The sequence below is a fragment of the Labrus bergylta genome, chromosome 17 (genome assembly GCF_963930695.1).
Source record: "Labrus bergylta chromosome 17, fLabBer1.1, whole genome shotgun sequence".
NCBI lineage: Eukaryota > Metazoa > Chordata > Actinopteri > Labriformes > Labridae > Labrus > Labrus bergylta.
In genome coordinates this window covers 24,436,429-24,454,704 of record NC_089211.1, presented here as the reverse complement: position 1 = coordinate 24,454,704, position 18,276 = coordinate 24,436,429, and the positions used below count along the sequence as shown (strand labels likewise).

At 41.9% G+C, this 18,276-nt stretch overlaps 1 protein-coding gene across 2 annotated transcripts; it reads right to left on the bottom strand.

Annotated features, from left to right (window-relative positions):
* Positions 1-111: 111 nt before the first annotated feature.
* Positions 112-17,907, bottom strand: zgc:162472 (uncharacterized protein LOC553495 homolog). 2 transcript variants are annotated; one of them, XM_065965611.1, is made up of 28 exons: positions 17,804-17,907; positions 15,382-15,590; positions 14,656-15,289; positions 14,045-14,148; positions 13,823-13,888; positions 12,617-12,793; positions 12,261-12,394; positions 12,063-12,157; positions 11,923-11,977; positions 11,696-11,830; positions 11,303-11,530; positions 11,063-11,126; positions 10,676-10,984; positions 10,212-10,572; positions 9,884-10,018; positions 9,468-9,504; positions 9,256-9,369; positions 6,059-9,176; positions 5,321-5,478; positions 5,055-5,239; positions 4,165-4,228; positions 3,897-4,050; positions 3,698-3,794; positions 3,579-3,612; positions 3,375-3,479; positions 2,594-2,861; positions 2,207-2,501; positions 112-2,088 (listed from the first exon to the last, which is right to left on the bottom strand). In XM_065965611.1, exons 2-28 carry the CDS (start codon positions 15,582-15,584, stop codon positions 1,978-1,980), a joined length of 7,440 nt encoding a protein of 2,479 aa, XP_065821683.1. In that variant the 5' UTR covers positions 15,585-15,590; positions 17,804-17,907; the 3' UTR covers positions 112-1,977. The 2 variants fall into 2 exon arrangements, with proteins under 2 accessions (XP_065821683.1, XP_065821684.1); XM_065965612.1 differs by lacking the exon at positions 9,884-10,018.
* Positions 17,908-18,276: the final 369 nt, after the last annotated feature.

Sequence of the window (18,276 nt, the reverse complement as noted above, 5' to 3'; positions counted from 1 at the left end):
CTACAGCAGATCAATTTTAACTAAAGTGTCACCCAGTTGTTTTCAGAGAAGACAGTGAACGCATCACGAGATGAAAAAAAACAAGATGGCGGCTGCACAGAGTGAATCAAGTAGTGGTCGAAGAATACATTTTATTCATATCTTACATAATTCCAGTTTTTACTGTAAACAACAAGTGGAACATCTAAAGTGAAGAACAAGTGAAGTGTTTTCTGTTTTAGGTATCAAACATAATAAATCTGAATGTTGAACATCTGTATAGGACCCATGAACACATTCTCACAGTGAAATGAAAAGACTGCTGAAAGTTCTGTAAACAAAGTTGAACAACCTCGGCTCTGTACACGGTGATACAGAGGTGTGTAACGTTATGCTTTTACAGCTCCTGGCCTTGTCTTTGTTTTGTAAAAAACGAGCTAATTAAAGACTGTTTGTGTCAAATAAAAAAAGAAGCGTTTCTTGTAACAGATGTTTTACAACGAGCTCAAAATAAACAAGAGACATTTTACAAATTCGAACATAGAACTGTACATGATGTCAAGTAATCTGTTGTTCTTCCTGAGACTTCTGTCTTTGCAAGTATGAAAACAGAAAAGGTATGAAAGACAAACATCACTAACTGGTTCATATTTGTACAATATTTACATTTACAGGTACCAAATGAGGGCGTCCGAGGCTTAATACTGAGGCCAGCTACACACTAGAGGATTTTAAAAACATGGGAGACCACAGACGAGAGGAGAGTCACTGATTTTTTAAATTATAATCCTCCGAACACACACACACACACGACTCAGCCAGACCAAGAGACCACACACCAGTTGTTTGAAGTAACGACATCCCACAGGACCTTGCGTGATGAAGAACTACAAATATGGAGGACGATCAACATCAGTCGGCCATATTGCGGTATGTCTTGCACGAGACATGTTTATGTTCCCTGTCATGTTTGTGAGCTAGTGTTGTAGTACTCTGAATCAGTTTTGGTCTCAAGACCGGCATCAAGACCACTTTTTGAAGGTCTAGGTCTCAGACTGGGCGGACTCTGGGTTTTAAATCAAGACCACCACTGACAGGCTATTTTAACATCATTCCTGTGATTAGAAGGAAAAAGTCTCTTTCAGGCATTTCTAGTTTGATTTTTATCCAACGGTTACAGATGCAACCTTCCTGGTGTCACGGACAAAGTGAGTGACAAGCACCCTGCACACAAGATGAGGATTTTTCTGTGATATTTATGGTCCTGGTCTTGTCTCGGTCTTGCCCTGCCTTGGTCTTGGTCTTGACTCGGTCTCTATCCCTAAAAGTCTTGGTCTTGTCTGAGTCTCCTTGGAGCACTCTGGTCTCGGGTATGTCTTGGTCTTAGTTAATGTGGTCTTGATTACAACACTATTGTGAGCTGAACAAGTACGCAAAATCCGATTGGTGATGCATCCCGGTCTGCTTGCTCTCATTGGCTATTGCGGGCATTAAGTCGGAGGCAGCACGACCCGTAATTCTAGATTGGGGAGGCTCCAACTCGATCAGGATCAGCATAATGATCGTATTGGCACAACACACTTGAGGACATTTGGACAAATAGTTGCTCTTAACAAGTCTTGAATCAGGCCACGCCCCTCCCCTGTCTGATCGTTGAGAGGCCTAAAATCTTCTTGTGTGTAGCTAGCTTAAGTGAGTGATTGGGGATAAGCTGCCAAAGTGAGTTAAACTAGTTATTATCTGATCTAATGGCTTTTCAACAAGAAGGAACTTCAGAGTAATTCAATGAATGTACATATTCAAAGTGCTTGGGAAAAAAAAAAAAAATGAATTTTGTCAATTAAGTAAATCTATCTTCCCATCATAACTGACAGCAAAAAAACAACAAAACATTTCTGTAATAAATTACACTTTACAAATATAACACAACAAAAACAAAATGTTAAAAAGCAAGCCAGTGGCAGGTCCGTGCTCTCTCACCTCACCTCTCTGTGGCTCTCAGCCCTCCTCCACGTCTGTAAAAATGTCACTTAAGAAGTACTGAGACACGCTGGTTGCCTCTTCTATCGAGCTGCCGTCCAGATCCAGACTCTGCTGAGAGGAAAAAACCTGAGAGGAAGAAGACATAATGAGGATCAGGTTTATTAAACTGGACGAGGAGTGTGCAAAAATTCAACTAAAATACGATAAATCTCCATTCCCTGATCTGTACTTTAACCCTTCTTACGTCAAGAAAAGACTGAGACGGAGCGAGCGCCGGGTCCAAGCCCTGTCCGAAGCCAAACGTCTGGCTGATGTTCAGCTCTGAAAGAGATGTTGAAAGGGGTTGTTCCTCTAAGGTTTCTACTGAGCTGAATGTGGGAGCGACTTCATGCGATGTTGAGGCTTCGGGTTCTGGTGCGGATTGTTTTCTTGCTGCACGTGGGGTTTTGACTTTCTGAGCCTTGGATGTTGCTCTCACAGGCGTAGAACAGCTGGGAGGGGCCGTGTTGTTCGTCTCAGGAAGGGAGCCTTTGGGATTTCTGTGAGGCAGCGGGAAATGAAAAATAAACATCAACATGGAAACGAGGAAAATCTGATCCAGACTAATAAACTTTCACACTTTTTTCCTCACCTATTACGGGTTACTCTTGTCGGTCTTGCTGAGCTGCTTTCTTCAGCGTCCTTTGAACCAGTTGGAGCTTTCTTTGAATCATCTTTACGTCTGCCACCTTTCTTCTTCTGCTGCTGCTCCTCAGACTCTCTTGGCTGCACAGAAAGCCCGGGGAGCTCTGACTCCTCAGTGGTGTTTGTTTGGAGCGGGGGTGACTCTTCTTCATCAGCAGTGACAGTCGTGCTGGCTTGTTGCTTCCTTGAAGTGTTGGGCTTTACCTGCCGTTTGGCTGTTTGTATGAACACATAAAGATCACCCAAATATTCTGAAAGTGCATGTGATAAGTGGTAATGGTAATGTCTCAAAAAAGGCGGAGTGCTTGGAAAAAAGACACTGGGTGCTGTACTTTTTTTTCTGCTGTGAACGCTCTCTACCCACTGAATTTTAAAAAAGTGTTTTTGAAATCATACACTCAAATGAGCGGAAATCCCAAAATGAATAAATTTGAATTAAGGCTTTGAGTAATGCATCATTTTGCAGAATAAGGGGCTCGGCGTTGCAGCTGTGTGCGAGGACGCTTAAGGCTTCCACAGCTCCACCTCTGTGACTGTTTGTAGATTGATTAAAAAGTTAGGTTGAGATAGCATTTCCAATATGTGTGCACCTCCTTATGACGTCATGAATTCAGACATTACTGCCTTGGATTTTCTAAATGTATCTGGAAGAATCTATTTTTACAGAATGTGTTTAGTAGTGTTCAAACTCGTACATGTAAACTGTTTTATGTTCAGTAACTGTGTACCTCTTCTTGTTGTACCCTGAAGTTTCTGCTTTGTAGGCGGGGTTTCAGTCTCCTCAGTACCCTCCACGGTTTCTGGTAATGTGGATAGCTGGACTGCAGTACTCTCTGTTCCAAAAACACCAACAATAAATACATATTCACTTTTCCTAATAACAGCCAGTAGTAGTTATTAAAGTAAATGACAGAATAGTGCGATCACTGTACCTTGTGGATCCCCTTGATTCTCAGGGACTGAAACCTAATGTGAGAAAAAGAAAATGGCTGACAAATACAGATATTTGATCACATTGAAGCAACAAGTGGCTCCATGCAAGTTCACTTACCGCACAAGTAGTGGCGTTGGATCCAGAATCTTTGTCATTGATGAGGCCGGTCTCCTCACTCTCCTCCATGGACACAGTCGAACACTCTGCAGGAACACTGTTGATGCAGGTACAAGAATGTTAGAATCAGACGCCAAGGGAAGAAATGAAAAAGCCTACCAAGTATGGGACGACCGACTCATCTAGAGAAGGCACCGACCTCTGCTGCTGTATCGACGCCTCTGTGACAGGAGGACAAGGAAGAGGCTCAGGAACACTCTCGAGCATCTCTTCTTGTTGGCAGACTGGGATCTCAATCAGAGAGAGGATGATAAACTTTTCCTCCGAGTCTGAAGGCATCTGCCCTGACAGCACTGGGGGGGGGGGGGGGGGGGGGGGAGAGAGAGAGAGAGAGAAAGAGAAAGGAGTTTTAGCCAATAACTACGAGTACAGAATTAACAGGTGTGAGTGATCGATTGTTGACTTACTGTCTGGAAATATTGAGAAACTGGGATCACTAAAAGACTCTTCTGTACTTGGCATTGGTGCATCCTGGGATTTGAAAAAGAATCAAAGCCACAAATTTCAGGATTGATCCATAAATGACATGCAGTAAAGAGGTTTTTCACATAATCACAGGATTTCAGATGAGAGTTGTTTTAATCCCTGAAATGACTTGTAATGTTGGTACTACATAGCGTAGTTGTTGTCTCTGTTTCAATCCAGGCGCTGCATCCTTCAAAGGACACGTCTTAAAACCAATTGTATTTCAATGGTGTGTTGAAGGGCGTCCCATTTCAAAGGCTCCTTCGATTCAGCTGACTAATGTGTCCAACTTTTCCAGCGCCACAAAGGATGAATCCAGAGCATCTTTTGTGGAACTACATATCCCTACATTCATTGCGTGCCAACTCAAAGGAAATGGCATCCAAGAGGTCAACGATTAACCTTCTAAATAACTGGTTTCAACTAAGTCAAAAAGCTAGCATTACATGTCTTAAAAAAAGAAAGGGGCCTTGAAACTTTATTAAATTTGTGATTTATTGGTGAAGTTGGTTAATCTAGCTGGTTCTGGTGCAGCTGTAGAAGTTGCTAGGCAACAGGAACAGCGCTTAGTAATGAGAAGGTAAAGGCAGGAACAGCTGGTCGAACAGGAAATCCTCCATAGACCGTCTCATTGCAGTTGGCCTGGTCCTTTGAAGGATGCTACCCCACTTGAACACCAATTCAATTAAATTGATGTCACATAGCATCAATTTAATGTTGACAAGCTAAAGTAATTAATAAGGCCAGACCGAAGTAGTATTTTGGGGCCCATGCCGATATATCAACCAATATATTTCTAAGACGTATATATCTTTATATAGTCTCGTCTTACCTGAGTCGAATGGTCCTGTGCTTCTGATACACAGCCAAACGAGGATCCAGCAACAGTTGGAGGTAAATTCTGGCTACTTAATTGGCTAAGAGCTTCTTCTACTTGTTCTTGAATGTCAGGTTGAAGATCAGGCAGAGCTCTGTGAGAAACAGAGGCATCCACGCCTTCTGAGGTAGGAACGGAATCTGTTGAAAAAAGGACCATAAGCTGTTAACAAGTTGATCCTTTGTCAGGCAAGGGGACTTGATTTTCTTACTGAGTCATACCTGCTTCTGCTTGCTCTGCGTCCTGGACTTGTTGGGACTGAGGAGGTTGGCGACTGCGTCCAAGGTTAGGTTTGGGTTTTACATACCGGCCTCTACGACTCAGAGGGTCTTTTCTTGACTTTAAAGAGTCTGTTTGTTCCAAATGATCTTTGGGAGTGCTTTAAGTGGAAAACAAACGAGCAATGTCAGAGAGAGAATCCATCGAATACTTCCTTTATGTTGGTTTGAAAATGGTTAAAACAATAACAGTTTCGGGTGAGGATCCCCGGGTAACTCATGACACAATGTAATACCAGATATGATGCCCACAATAAGGATTATATCACCATACAGCGTTCCCAATAGTTGATATATTGCAAGACAATCAGAACAGAAGACCCTAAAATTCACCCCAAAAAGTAAAAAGCAGCAAAATTGTATCTATTCACTGCAATTTCCTTTTTTTTTTTTCATCTCTATCCTACTGTCAACTTCTTCTTTGGTCAATTTAATTTCTGTCAACATTACCCTTATTCATGTCATAGACGCCACCCTGAGGAGTCATGAAGTCGTGAAAGCCTGGGAAATCCAAAGCACCAAATTGTCTTTTCGTTTGAAATACCAATATCTGGCAACAGCGATTTGATTATTGTGTCACTGTTAGTTAGGACAATGATAAATTACAAAATCGATATTTTATCCCACTCCTACTATTTAGATCGTCTTATATTCTCACACAGAATACACTTATAGTCTTACCTTTGTGCAGTTGTTTGATTGGTTTCAGAGCATTGTTGGACTTCTTGACATTGTGACTTTGGCAGCTGAGTGCTTCCTTCTGAATCTGATGTGGACTGGTTATTAGTAGGGAGATTAGACTTAATGTGTGACTCTGTGGAGCCTCCTTCTGAAGACTGAGCATCAGAGATAGTAGTCGGCATCTCTGTTGGTTGGGTATTTGCTTCCATAGCTCCAATAAATGTGTCCTGTTTGAGGTCCCAATGTGCAGCAGGTCCAGCCCCCGCCTTGTCACTTGTGGGCATTTTGTCCCATTCAACGTTTAATTTTTCAGTGGTTTTATTTTCAAGAACTGAGTCAGACTGATCATCAGCAGTCAACGACACAGCCTTGTCATTTAAGATATCTAGAGACTCTGAAGGCCCTGACTTTGTTGAGCTGAGAAGTTCTGTATGTAACGAACATTGAATCGTCTTTAAATCCTTGCTGTCTTTGTCTGTGGATTCCAGTTCCCTTTGTTGACTGGTATTTTCAAGAGTGTCCTCTTTGCATTGTTGGGAAGTTCTACTTGTATCATCTGACTGCATTTGAGTCTGTCTAGCTCTGGTTGACGATCCAATGTTGGGTTTAACTCTGGAAACCCGTCGCCTTCTTTGGGTTACACTCTGTTGTGAGCCCTCCGAGCTTGAGTCCAGTCCAACATCTGTCACCGGCTCCTCACTTGAAGATAAGTCCTCCGATGCTTTTTGAGTAGAGCGTAATTCCAGTGAAGATTTTGAAGCTGAAACAGAACCAGTACTTTCATTTTCTCCTAGCTTTTCAGGAGGGACTGTCCCACCACCAAGATCTTGAACATCTGTCTTTTTCTCCTCATTTATAGAAACATTATCTTTGGGTGAAGGAGGAAATCCCAAATCCAATGACCATACATCATCTGGGGCAGGACCAGTGCATTCACTTGTTTTTTCAGGAGATGTCGTGCAGGCTGGTTGGCCCAAAAATTCAACCTTTGTTTCTTCTTGTAGTGTGGGTTTTGGAATTTCAATGGAGTCTTTCTCTACAACGTTGCTAGTGGTTGGTGGTTTAGGACGTACAGTTCTTGATGTCAGAGCTACATTGGGTTTTGGTTTAAATCTCTGGAATCGACTTCTTCTTGTCTGGGGAGAGGATGCATCTTCACTCTCATGTTTCTGACTGACAAGAAAATCTTGTTTAATTGAGTCTATATTTGACCCCTGGTCACCTGAGGATTCTGTGACCACACATGTTTGCAAATCTCTAGAGCTACTTTCAGTTGTCCCAACATGAGGCACCAAATCTTGCACCTTGGGCTGAGATGTTGACGTTGTATCTCTGGTAGTCAGATTTGTATCAGACTGGGCTTCAGATGAGATCTGGCTTTCTGTGGGTCTCTGGTCAAATGTTGCTGAACCAGGTTCAAACTGACAACGAGCAGCTCCAATTTCTTTCTTTTCTCGCTCAGTTGTAGTCATTTCCTCCGTGGGTGCAAGAGAAGTTCCTGGAACCGAAGATGGCATTAGATCTAAAGCAAGTCCAACGCCTTCATTCGGATTTTCAGTTAATGGGATGCAAGTTTGTTCTACAAAAACGTCCATTGTTTTTTCATGGACGTCAGGGTTTTGAGTTGGCTGGGATTGTTCCTCGACAGTTTCTTTAGTGGTTTGAGGTTTAGAATGTACAGCTCTTGATGTCTGTGCTACGTTGGGTTTGGGTTTGACTTTCTGGAATCGACTTATCCTGGTCTTGCAAGTTGATGCTCCTTCGTTATCCTGTTTCTGGCTGACAGGTAAAACTTCTGCAGGCATAGCTGGGGCAGAGTCTTTTTTTGGCTCTTGTTCAACTTGTGATTCTGTAACTACGGTGTCTGATTTCAGCTGATTACCACCACCTCCTCCTGTGGACTTAGGTGTTGGTTGTGTTTCTTCTGCAGCCTGTTCTGTACTCGATGGGGCTACAGAAACGTTCTGGTTTTCTGAAGAATCCGGGTCTAAAGTGGTCCTTCCCAAATTATCCTCACCACCAACGAGTCCAACAACTGTCTTCTTGTCTATGTTAGGTATTTCCTCTGACAAAGTAAGAGCAGGGCCAAATTCCAATGAAGGTGTCGAATCTGAAGCAGATCGATGACCTGTTTTTTCAAGAGAGTTGGGTTCTGCTGAAGGGATTTCAATGTTTGGAGTTGGGTTGGGGTCTTTCTTTACAGTTTCTTTGGTCGTTTGAGGTTTAGAACGTACAGCTCTTGAAGACTTTGCTAGGTTGGGTTTGGGTTTGACTTTCTGGAATCGACTTATCCCGGTCTTGGGAGGAGAGGCACTTCTACTCTCTTGTTTCTGACTGTCAGGTAAATCTTCTACAGATGTTACACCTGAAGCCAGATGCTCGCTGCTTTCTTGGACTGAGGCTGAGTCTACATCTGTCGCTAGTCCAATCTGTAAATCTTTGACTGCTGTGTCAGATGTCACCAGATTATTTGTGCTACTTTGAGTGGTCCAAACATGAGATTCGGGCATGACGTCTGTGGACCATGAGTCTACGCTGTCCTTGAGCCTTTGCGCCTCTGGACCTGATGTTGGTGCATCGGACCTCTCCTGTCTGCCAGATTGCTCTTCTGTAAATTTGACGTCTGAGCAACTCAAAAGCACATTGTCATCTTTCAACATGTCTTCATGGTGGGATACTACTTCAGGGATTTCTTCTGCAGCTGATAGTGTCCCAGTGGCTTGAACAAGGTTTGGGGAATCTGTATGGCTCTGTTCAGCAACAGATGTGTCAGGTTGGGATTGCGACTGGGCAGCCATCGAGGCTCGGCCTAGGTTAGGTTTTGGTTTCACCTTGGATAATCGTCCCCTCTTGGCTGGTGTAGAACCTTTCTTTGAACCCTCTGGACTTGCATGTAATTTAGTGGTAGAGTCCACATCAATACCAGTCTGCTGATTACTACTTTGCAAGCCATCATCATCTGTCGTGCTACTTTGAAGCTCCAAAGTGGTTTCTGAGGTTTGGCCAGAGGTTGCAGGCAAAAAAGGAGTGGCACTGTTTTCTTCTTGTGCATAAGGCATTGATGCAATCTCTTCTTCCAGGTGTGGACTAGCTTCACTCAGATTTACTGATATCGTCTCTGCAAGTGAACATTAAGATACATTTAGTATGCAGGTAATTAAATCATCTTAATTCAATGTAACATTTTGGCTTATTACCTGTTGTTTGTTCTTGTGTGACTAATTGATTCTGGTCTGGTTGAGAGAGGTGAGCCAGATTGCCGATGGTCAACAAGGTCTGAGCGGCCTCGTTGTAGCTCTCATCTTCAGTTACTGCAATTAAATGATGCACAAAAAAATTAACTCTTTAATACCATGTAAATATATTATATATAAAAACAGGTTTTCCACTGTCGAGCTTTTCAACATACCTTCTGAGTGTTCTGAAGAAAGGAATTCTATAACATCCTGTTGGGAAAAAAATCTATTGTAAGTCAAATGAACTCCTCTTACACTGTACAAGCAAGACTAGTTGTAAAATGATGTGATACATATGGAAAAAATGTCTATTACAATAGCTCCAGCTACACTTCTTTTGCAGAGTTTTTAAAACTAAATTACAACAGGACACAAAAAATGCAAGTTGTTCCATTTGTGCAAAATATGGAGACTGCATCCTTATTCTTCAAACTAAAAGTTTTTGCTTTTGATGTGCCAAAAAATAAACTTTGTTGTGTAGATAATAAAAAGCAGATATTAGAAATTGTATACAAATGTAAATTTGAGAGTAACTGGGAATAAGGATTTGCTCTAACTGGTAGTTGGGTTTTATGCATGGAACACTTACAACTAGCAGGTCCAATTGGTGTTCACAGGGTTCAGCTGTGCCTGTCTCATTTTGTGCCCGCTCACAAGAGGCATCAGGGCACATAGCATCTTGGGAGATGCCCAACACATCAGGCATATTGGCCAAGATATCAAGCTACGTGCAGGATGAGGGGGGAGTCAAGAGTGGAGGGTTTGAATTATGGAATGAAAAAAATCATGCACAACATAAAACACATGCGTACAAAGACGATGAAATCACAAACAAACTGATTTTATGAAGATACAAAATAAAAGTAATGGAAGGTGTATGTTTCTGCAATGCATAATCGCTGAAGAGTGTCTCATACCTCCTCCATAGTCTCTTCCACTTCTGACATCATGGGATGTGGGGAGCGCAGGCTGGCAGGCACAAACGCCGGTGCATTGCTGTCGTTACTGGAGCCACATGCAGGCTGCTCCGCCACTTGTTCCTCCCACTGCTCGTCATTGTCTTCATCGCTGTAGTCTGACTGAGAGGCCCTGAGGGTGACCAGCTTGGGCTTTTTGGACTCTTGGGCTGATTGGGCCTTTGACGTTCTTCCTCTCTTGGCAGGGGGTTTGGGTTCAGGCCGAGCAGAAGGCGCAGAAGTGCTTTCAGATGCAGAGGAGTGTGCATCCTCTCTGGCTGGGTAGTTCAAAGGCTTAGTGGGTTTGGGCACTCTCCCATATCTACAAAACACAATCACACACTGATGAAGAACTCTTAATGGTTTTATATGTCTTTGGGAGTAGATGTTGGAATGCCTCTTGATAAAATGACAAATCATTGTACCTGGTGGGTCTTACAGGTTGAACAGTTGTCTCCTCTTCTTCAGAGGAATTGTCATCATTGTCTGACTTTTTATTTGCTTGTTTTAGAGGTGATGCATCTTTGTTTAACTGCTCCGTGGATGTTCCCTCTGTCTCACTCTCGTCCCCCTTATCGGACGCAGCATCTCCGGCCTTTGTGGAAGCTTTGGGAGGCTTTTTGCCCCACTTCCTGCCCAAAGGCAAAAGTGGTTTTGGTGCTTTGCCTCGAGACAGTTTAGCCGGCTTAATTGTAGTGTCATTGGCTGCATTCACATCCCCACTCTTCTCAGACCTGAATGTAAAATAAAACAATTCTATTCCAGCTCACAAAAATCTTACATTTTAACAACATTTTTAAAAGTTTCATTACATGTCTGAATTTGTGTTTTCCACGGGAAGTGCTGCTTCAGCGTCTTCTGGTATGCAGGAATCATCTGAGTGTAAAAACACAAAAAGAATTACAACGCAAGCAATGCAACCTCATTGGAATTTTAAAAGTCACTTGCACCAGAAACACATGCGTTGATAGAATACAACATGAGCTGTTTGTGTACACAATCCTAACTCAAGAACATTTCAAGAAATCCTTGAATGTCAAATGTCTTTGTACCTTGTTCCTTGTCTTTTTTACCCGCTTTGTTTTTCTTGTCTTTTGGCTCCTCCTTCGAGGCGTCGCTCTTTCTTTTGCGTTTCTTTTTGAACTTAGAAACCTCGGCTCCTCCTTCATTACAGAGGTCCTCGTTTTCTTTTTCTCCTTCCCCCTCCAAGTCAGGTAAGCTGTTCTCATTGTCCTCATCTTCCTCCTCCACATCACTCAACTTCTTTGAGTTTTTTCTGCCTTTAGAGGGGAATGAACAAAACACAAGGATTGTTCAAATTAAGACAAAACCAAGGACAAAGAGTGTTAACCTGTCCATCAAAAACAATATTCAAGAGACTTAACCAACAGTAGACATTTCACAGATTAATAAAAATGATGAAATATGGAAATTAAAATACATACTTTTTCTCTTTTTCTTTTCCTTCTTAGGAGAATTCTTCACAGTGACAGATTTGAGTTTCTTCCTGGTTTTCTGAACTTCCAGGATCTTCTCCAGCAGCTTAGAGAAATACTCTATGTCCAATTTGCGCCTCTCTCCTACAAAAGTTGACCATTTAAATGATGCATCAAAAATAACAAGGAAAAATATCTAGAACTTCATGCAACACAATTTCCTGCTGAATACTCACTGAAAGCTTTGTCAACCCTCCAGGAATTTTCTCGTTCTTCTTTTTTGAATTTGTTCTGAAGGAGAAAAAATGTGAATGTGTATTTAGAAAAGCAGCGTGGCTCGATTTTTTTTTTTTTTGTGTCTGTTTTCTGCTCTGACCTTTATCTCCGATCGAGATCTGTGAGGAAACAGCTGACAAATCATGGAAAAGTCCGTCCCCACCATGCTGATTGCCAGGAAGAACATGTCGGTTTCTGATGTTAAAAAAAGAAAACAATAGCAGAAATGTTTTAAATAACACGTACAAGGCATCACAAAAGGAATCAGTCAGGTTTCTTTGAGATAAAGTAGCTGTACCTTCACTAGACCAGGGCTTGGAATAGGTCGGTTTCCTGAAGCTTGCGTATGTTGTAGTGGAGCCTCGTTCAAAGATGGGGTCCCGATCGTTTGCTGGGTTCGGCCCTTTGGCTCGCAGGACTTCCACTGTCAGACTGGGACACGGGTTGGGGTTGAATGTATTGTTAAGACAGCAATTATATCTCCACTATAGAACAAGGTAGCTATGTTTGCATAAAGAGTAAATCACATGTTCTGAGGAAAGTTTCAAAGCATTTGTAAACAATCAATTTTATCAAGTTGAGATAAACACAAAAATCCCAGGGAACTAAATAAACACAAAGACGTTATTTTGGTTTCTAAAGAAGTCCACTGACCTCTCTTCATCGATGATCAGTGTGCCATCCTCTGCTACTTTGACCTGAGGGACCATGAGCGAATCATCCTGGTCCTCCTGGTTCTCCCCGTCCTCCTCCTGAGCCCCCTCCTCTTCCTCCTCCCTCGGGCTTGTGATTTCAGGGACAGGTTCAGGTTCCTTTGCTCTCTCTGGTGACCTGCAAACATGGGACAAAGAAAAAGGTGGATATGAATATTTTATTATGTCATTAAGCAACTTCTGATGTCAACATATGAAGTCTTTCTAAGATTTCTTCATATATGAGTGCACTATCCAGGCTGTTTAATCATTCAGACTGCATAAGGAGAAAGGTGAGGGAAGGTCAAAGTAGACGTCCAACAAGCTCTCTCGTCAAAGTCTCTCATTCTACCATGAAAAGCAAGGTCTGTTTTACAAGTTACGCAGGTCAATCCTTTCCTTTGCAACACTCAGGGAGAAATGCTCCGAGGCTTTAGAAGTTTTAGGACGCAATGGTGTTGCATCGGTCGCACCATTATGTTGTGTTTTGCTTAAAGGGGACATATTATGAAAAATCCACTTGTACAGTGTTTTTGAACATTTATTTGTGTAACCTGAGTGTCTACTGACCCACAAAATGTGAAATAAACCCATCCAGTCCTTTGTTTGTGGTCTGCATAAGTCGTACAACACAGAGAAAAATGCTCTGTTTCAAATGTGCTCTCCTTGTGATGTCACAGTGGGATTCTGGTAAAAAAAAAAAAAATCCCCTCCCCTCCCCGGGTATCTCCACCCATGGACTCCACCTCCAGCTTAGAACAAAACTTTTGAGCAGGTGCACCATTTTTATTCTCACTCAGTGATGTCTACTGGGAAAACTCAGGGGGGGCTCATTGCATTTAAAGAGACACACACACCAATACGGAGCGTTCTGAGAGAGCTGGTTTATACAGGGTCACAAACCTCCTCTGGTGCTTGATTCATGTTATATTTTGACCAATAATAAAGCTTGTTGCTGACTGAAACGCAAAATGTTCCAATCAAGAAATATCAGAACGCAACATACTGTGTCTCACTTTTTCAATATTCAAGCATTGATTGCAAACAAACACAGAAAGTCAGAAATAAATCTCCTTTAGTGTTATTCCCCTTTAGTCACTGTTTACAACATGTAAACGACTAAACTCTGAGGGACAGAGTGTTAGAAAATGAGGGGGAATGAACTCACGCTTCTCTTGCAGGTGAAGGCGGGATCACAGTCTCGTTCTCGATAACGGTTTCTTCTAGACTAGATCTGGTAAAAAAACAAGTTGAAAAATTGAAGTCACATAAGACAAACATCTTTCCAACACATTCCAAGACAATCAATTGATCAATTTTTCTGCAGATATGGAGTAAGTGTTGTATTGAATAAAAGACAGGAGCAGCTGGGTCTTAGGAAAACACTTACGTCATGGGGTTAGACTCAGGCATGTAACGGATAAGGTCCCTCATGGTCATTTTAGCAGGATCCAAAGAAAATTCCTTTTTAATTACCTTAATTTTCTTCTTCTCCTGCAACAACAAATTATAAAACTCTTTGAAGCACTGATATCTTTTTAACACTAAATACTCAACAACAGGGTTATTTAAAGGCTTTATATGAGATTTTTTGATCCAGCAGATGTCGCCCTTGAGCACCAGCATGAAACTGCATTGTTGTGTTAGCATGCTAATGCTAGTGATCTTTATTCTGCTGGTATCTTCACACTGCATGTAGATTTACCTGAAATGAGCGAAACACAGTTAAGCAGTGAGTACAGTATGTTATTCTTCTTTTCTCTAGTCCCTCAATTAAACAACTTTTATACACGAGGGGAGGAGTCAGCCGGCCGTCCAGGCGATGTAAACAAAGTGAAGATAGGACTCTGAAAACATCACAGACAGTGGGACTCGGGTGTTACATCCATTGTAGACAGTCATGACTCACTCAGTTATTTTCAGAGGATATACTTGATTTCTATTATATTTAAGTGTGAAAAATCACATATAAAGACTTTAACATCAAATAATCTATCTTACTTTTTCTCTGTGCATCTCCTGTCTGAGTAGCTCTCTGAGTTTTTGAGCCTTTGCGATCCTCTGCATGTCAGACGGGTCGTTCAGGAGTCTGCTCAAGGAGAATGCTGGAGATGTCACCGAAAGGCTGCCCTTAGACGAGACGAGAGTCCTCGCTTTCTCCGATATCTCTGTAGCTTCTTTGTCTGTTAGCGAGGGTTGGACTTTATCCGGTTGTGCAAAGGAGACTTTTTTAACTGGACCGTCTGAAGTGCTTTCTAACTGTTTGCCACTGTCTGCTGGCAGATGTGTCTGTTCTTGTGAATCGTCCGCTGAAGGGACAGCTAAAGGTCCCGAAGTGTCCGATGAGATAACGGCTTTGGGCTGCACTTTGGGCTGCCTGCTGTCCTCCGAAGACCTCCGTCGCCTTGGCGATTGGAGTCCTCGGGGGGAAGTTGGAGTCCCAGGTTGGCTGGATGTTGTCAGTTTGTCGAGGTCTGAGATGGAGGTTTCGGCGACGGCCTTAGCGGGCGACTTTGGCGTCCGGGAAAGGGTGGACAGTCGGCCTGGAGCCACTTTCGGCTTGATGGAAAACCGCTTCCTTCTCTGGACCGCCGCTGAGGTGCTGGTACCTTCTCCATTTTGATCATTACCATCCCTAATAATAACATAAATTGTTTTTTTTGTTACACATGACAAATAGATGCAGCCAAGACTTCTAACACTGACTGCTTGATGCTTGTAACTCACCCCGTGGATGTAGGTTTTTCTGAAGGCGTCGCCTCAGACTTGTTTTCTGTCACAGCAGCATCAGTTGTGCAGCTCTCACTGACGTCTTTGGGGGTCTCACCACCAGCCTCCTGACTTGCTGAAAGGGCTTCCTGAGGTGTTGCTGCTGTTCTCCCCGCTGTACCAACATTGGGTCGAACACTAAATCTTGATCGACGAAACATGTTGTCCTAAAAAAAGACAGAGAAAGCCAAGCTGCATCAGCATTCCTGCAGTGAAACCTGATTTACATGATTTGACAACTGCTTCCTCACAGAGCTCGATCAGAGTTAAAGGTCAGTGCAGAAAACATACAAAATAATCTGTAGAAAAATGGACAAAAACGATCCACGCTGCTTTGCTAAATACACATTAAAATGTTTTTTTCTTCAGAACAAAATCAAGGGTTATGGAGACGTTCAGAAAACCAGGGAGAAACTCAAATCTGTTGCTGAAAATACTTCCTTTACCTGGTACCACTTCATGTGTCAAACTTATTGTAAGCACTGGTGTTATGAAGACAAATGCATGCCTGCCAGATATTGCATGCACCCCTCAGGACAATTCAAAATATGGCAGACACAATTTCTACACTGCCAAATTGTGCACAACGGTACTCTGAAAAAGAATCGCAATAATATGGTGACAACATTTTTAAAATTGATGACGCACCACCGTCTTCACAAGTGGGAGGTGTGGAAGCATTCTGGCTTCCCCAAAGACAGAAAAAGACAAGAGGTGAGAAGAAAACAGACGAGACAAAAACTGTGTGCAAATATTACAAGAAGACAAGAGAACTACACAAAAAACCACAACCAACATGATGCACCACAGTGAGAAGCTCAAATCACCTCCCCTTGTTGCGAGGAAAAAAACATTAAAAGGCCAAACCACATCGACAAGCGGGATTGCAGCCCCTAAAGCAGGGGTGTCCAAAGTGCGGCGTGAGGGCCATTTGCGGCCCTTGAGGGGGGTTTTTTGCGGCCCGTGACTTCCAATGGAGAATCAGAAGATTTTGGCCCGAGGCCTTGATTAAGATTGGCACATTATCTTATTTTTCTTTTTCATGTTAACAAGGGCTGAACAATATTCCTAAAATAGAAAATGTTCAGTAACATGTATGTTGTTGTTGTTTTTTAAATCTACAGCTTTTACTATTTTCCACATTTTTTTGTAAACTATGAAAAAAAACTTACGCAAGGTTTTTGCAACCAAGCGGACTGTTGTTTAACCGTTTAATGACCTGAGCTGAATGAACCACGTTACAGACTTGATTCTGAGAAAAAAACAAATAAAGTAGAACGAAGAAATCAAAATATTTGATTTCCTTTTATTAAAGGGTTTCTTTAGCGAGCCTTTTGATTCTGATCTACAAAGCCTTACTATTTTTTCAACTATATTTTAAAAAACAAAACCTGTGGCCCACGAGCGATTCTAACACGACAATTTTAGCCCGCAAGAAAAAAAGTTTGGACACCACTGAGTCTAAAGGAATCTTTTTCCACCATATTCTGTCCACATTCTCATTTTGTAAATGATGTATCGTGAACCGTATCGTGAGTTGAGTGAATCGTTACATCCCTAACAGACACTTAATGTTTATTAGGTATAAACTTCACATACTTAGTCATCACAGAAAACCCTGTATCATTCTTTTTCTTTTTTTTTGTGAAATAATTTGAACATTGTTTTTTTTTGTTTATTGTATTTTCGTGCTTTTCATTTTGTTTTGTATTTTTGATATGTTTGATTTTATTTGATATGTCTGAAATAAATTTAATCAATCAATGAATCAATCATTAAAAAAAAACACGTTTTCTAACACTTACGGGAGGTGCATGCCTGTTTTGGCAAGGATACATTTCTCGCCATAACACCTGCATGTGTATGAGCATAACGTAGGTCACTGTAAACACTGAAACTGCAGCCACTAGTCCAGCAGATATTCAGCAAATATCTTAAACAACCTGCTACCTCTCTGTGGCTGTCACTTAATAACCTTAATATCTATATATTTACGTAACAATATCACTTATAGTGGTAGATTCAGCAAGAACACAGGCTGTTATAAAACTGACTGCTCAGCAACTCGTTGGACTGACAGGACCGGTAACGTTGACAGATGTTCAGCCGTTAAGTTACGTCAAGAGCCGTTACGTTACCGAAAATGACAGAGAGATAACCCCTTTACATTTTAGTAAACTAACAGAGTGTGAAACATACAAAAGCGTTTCAATACTTGACACAAAGAGCAAAAAAAATGTACAAACCTGAGCTACACAACTCCTATGACAGTTTGAGTGTGAGAGTCTTCCCGCCCGTTTGTTGATTTGGACAAGCAGAAACTCCTAAATGAATCATTTTTTAAATGTCTACATGTTTTACTTCGCTTCCTACAACGTACCTGATCAAGAATAGGTCGTTAGCTTGGAGAAATAAAGGTTCATCTGTCGACGACGAGTGGCGAGTAGCGGACCCCCATGCACACACACTAATCCGCCATGTTTTTTCTTGACGCAATATTTCTGACGGGAGTGAAAGGGATTGTGGGAAGTGGAGTCCGAACGCTGCGGAATGGTAGATGAGGCAAGATACTGCAGTGTGCATGCAACATTACCTTTTGTTGTTAAGCATTATGAGCATTACATTGTTGTTTTTTTTGCATAGCCTGTATTGTTTGTGATACTTATTTGTGGGATTAATAAAGATAGATTTTTATTAAAGTAAACATATGAATACACCCATTTTATAAAGCTCACCTGAAATAAAAGCATTCAGTAAAAATGCATGTAAAAACTATTTATTGGGGTCGCAGGTGGCCAGTTTGCTCACCCCATGTACTGAGCTTGCAGTCCTCAAGCGGGTGGCCCGGGTTCG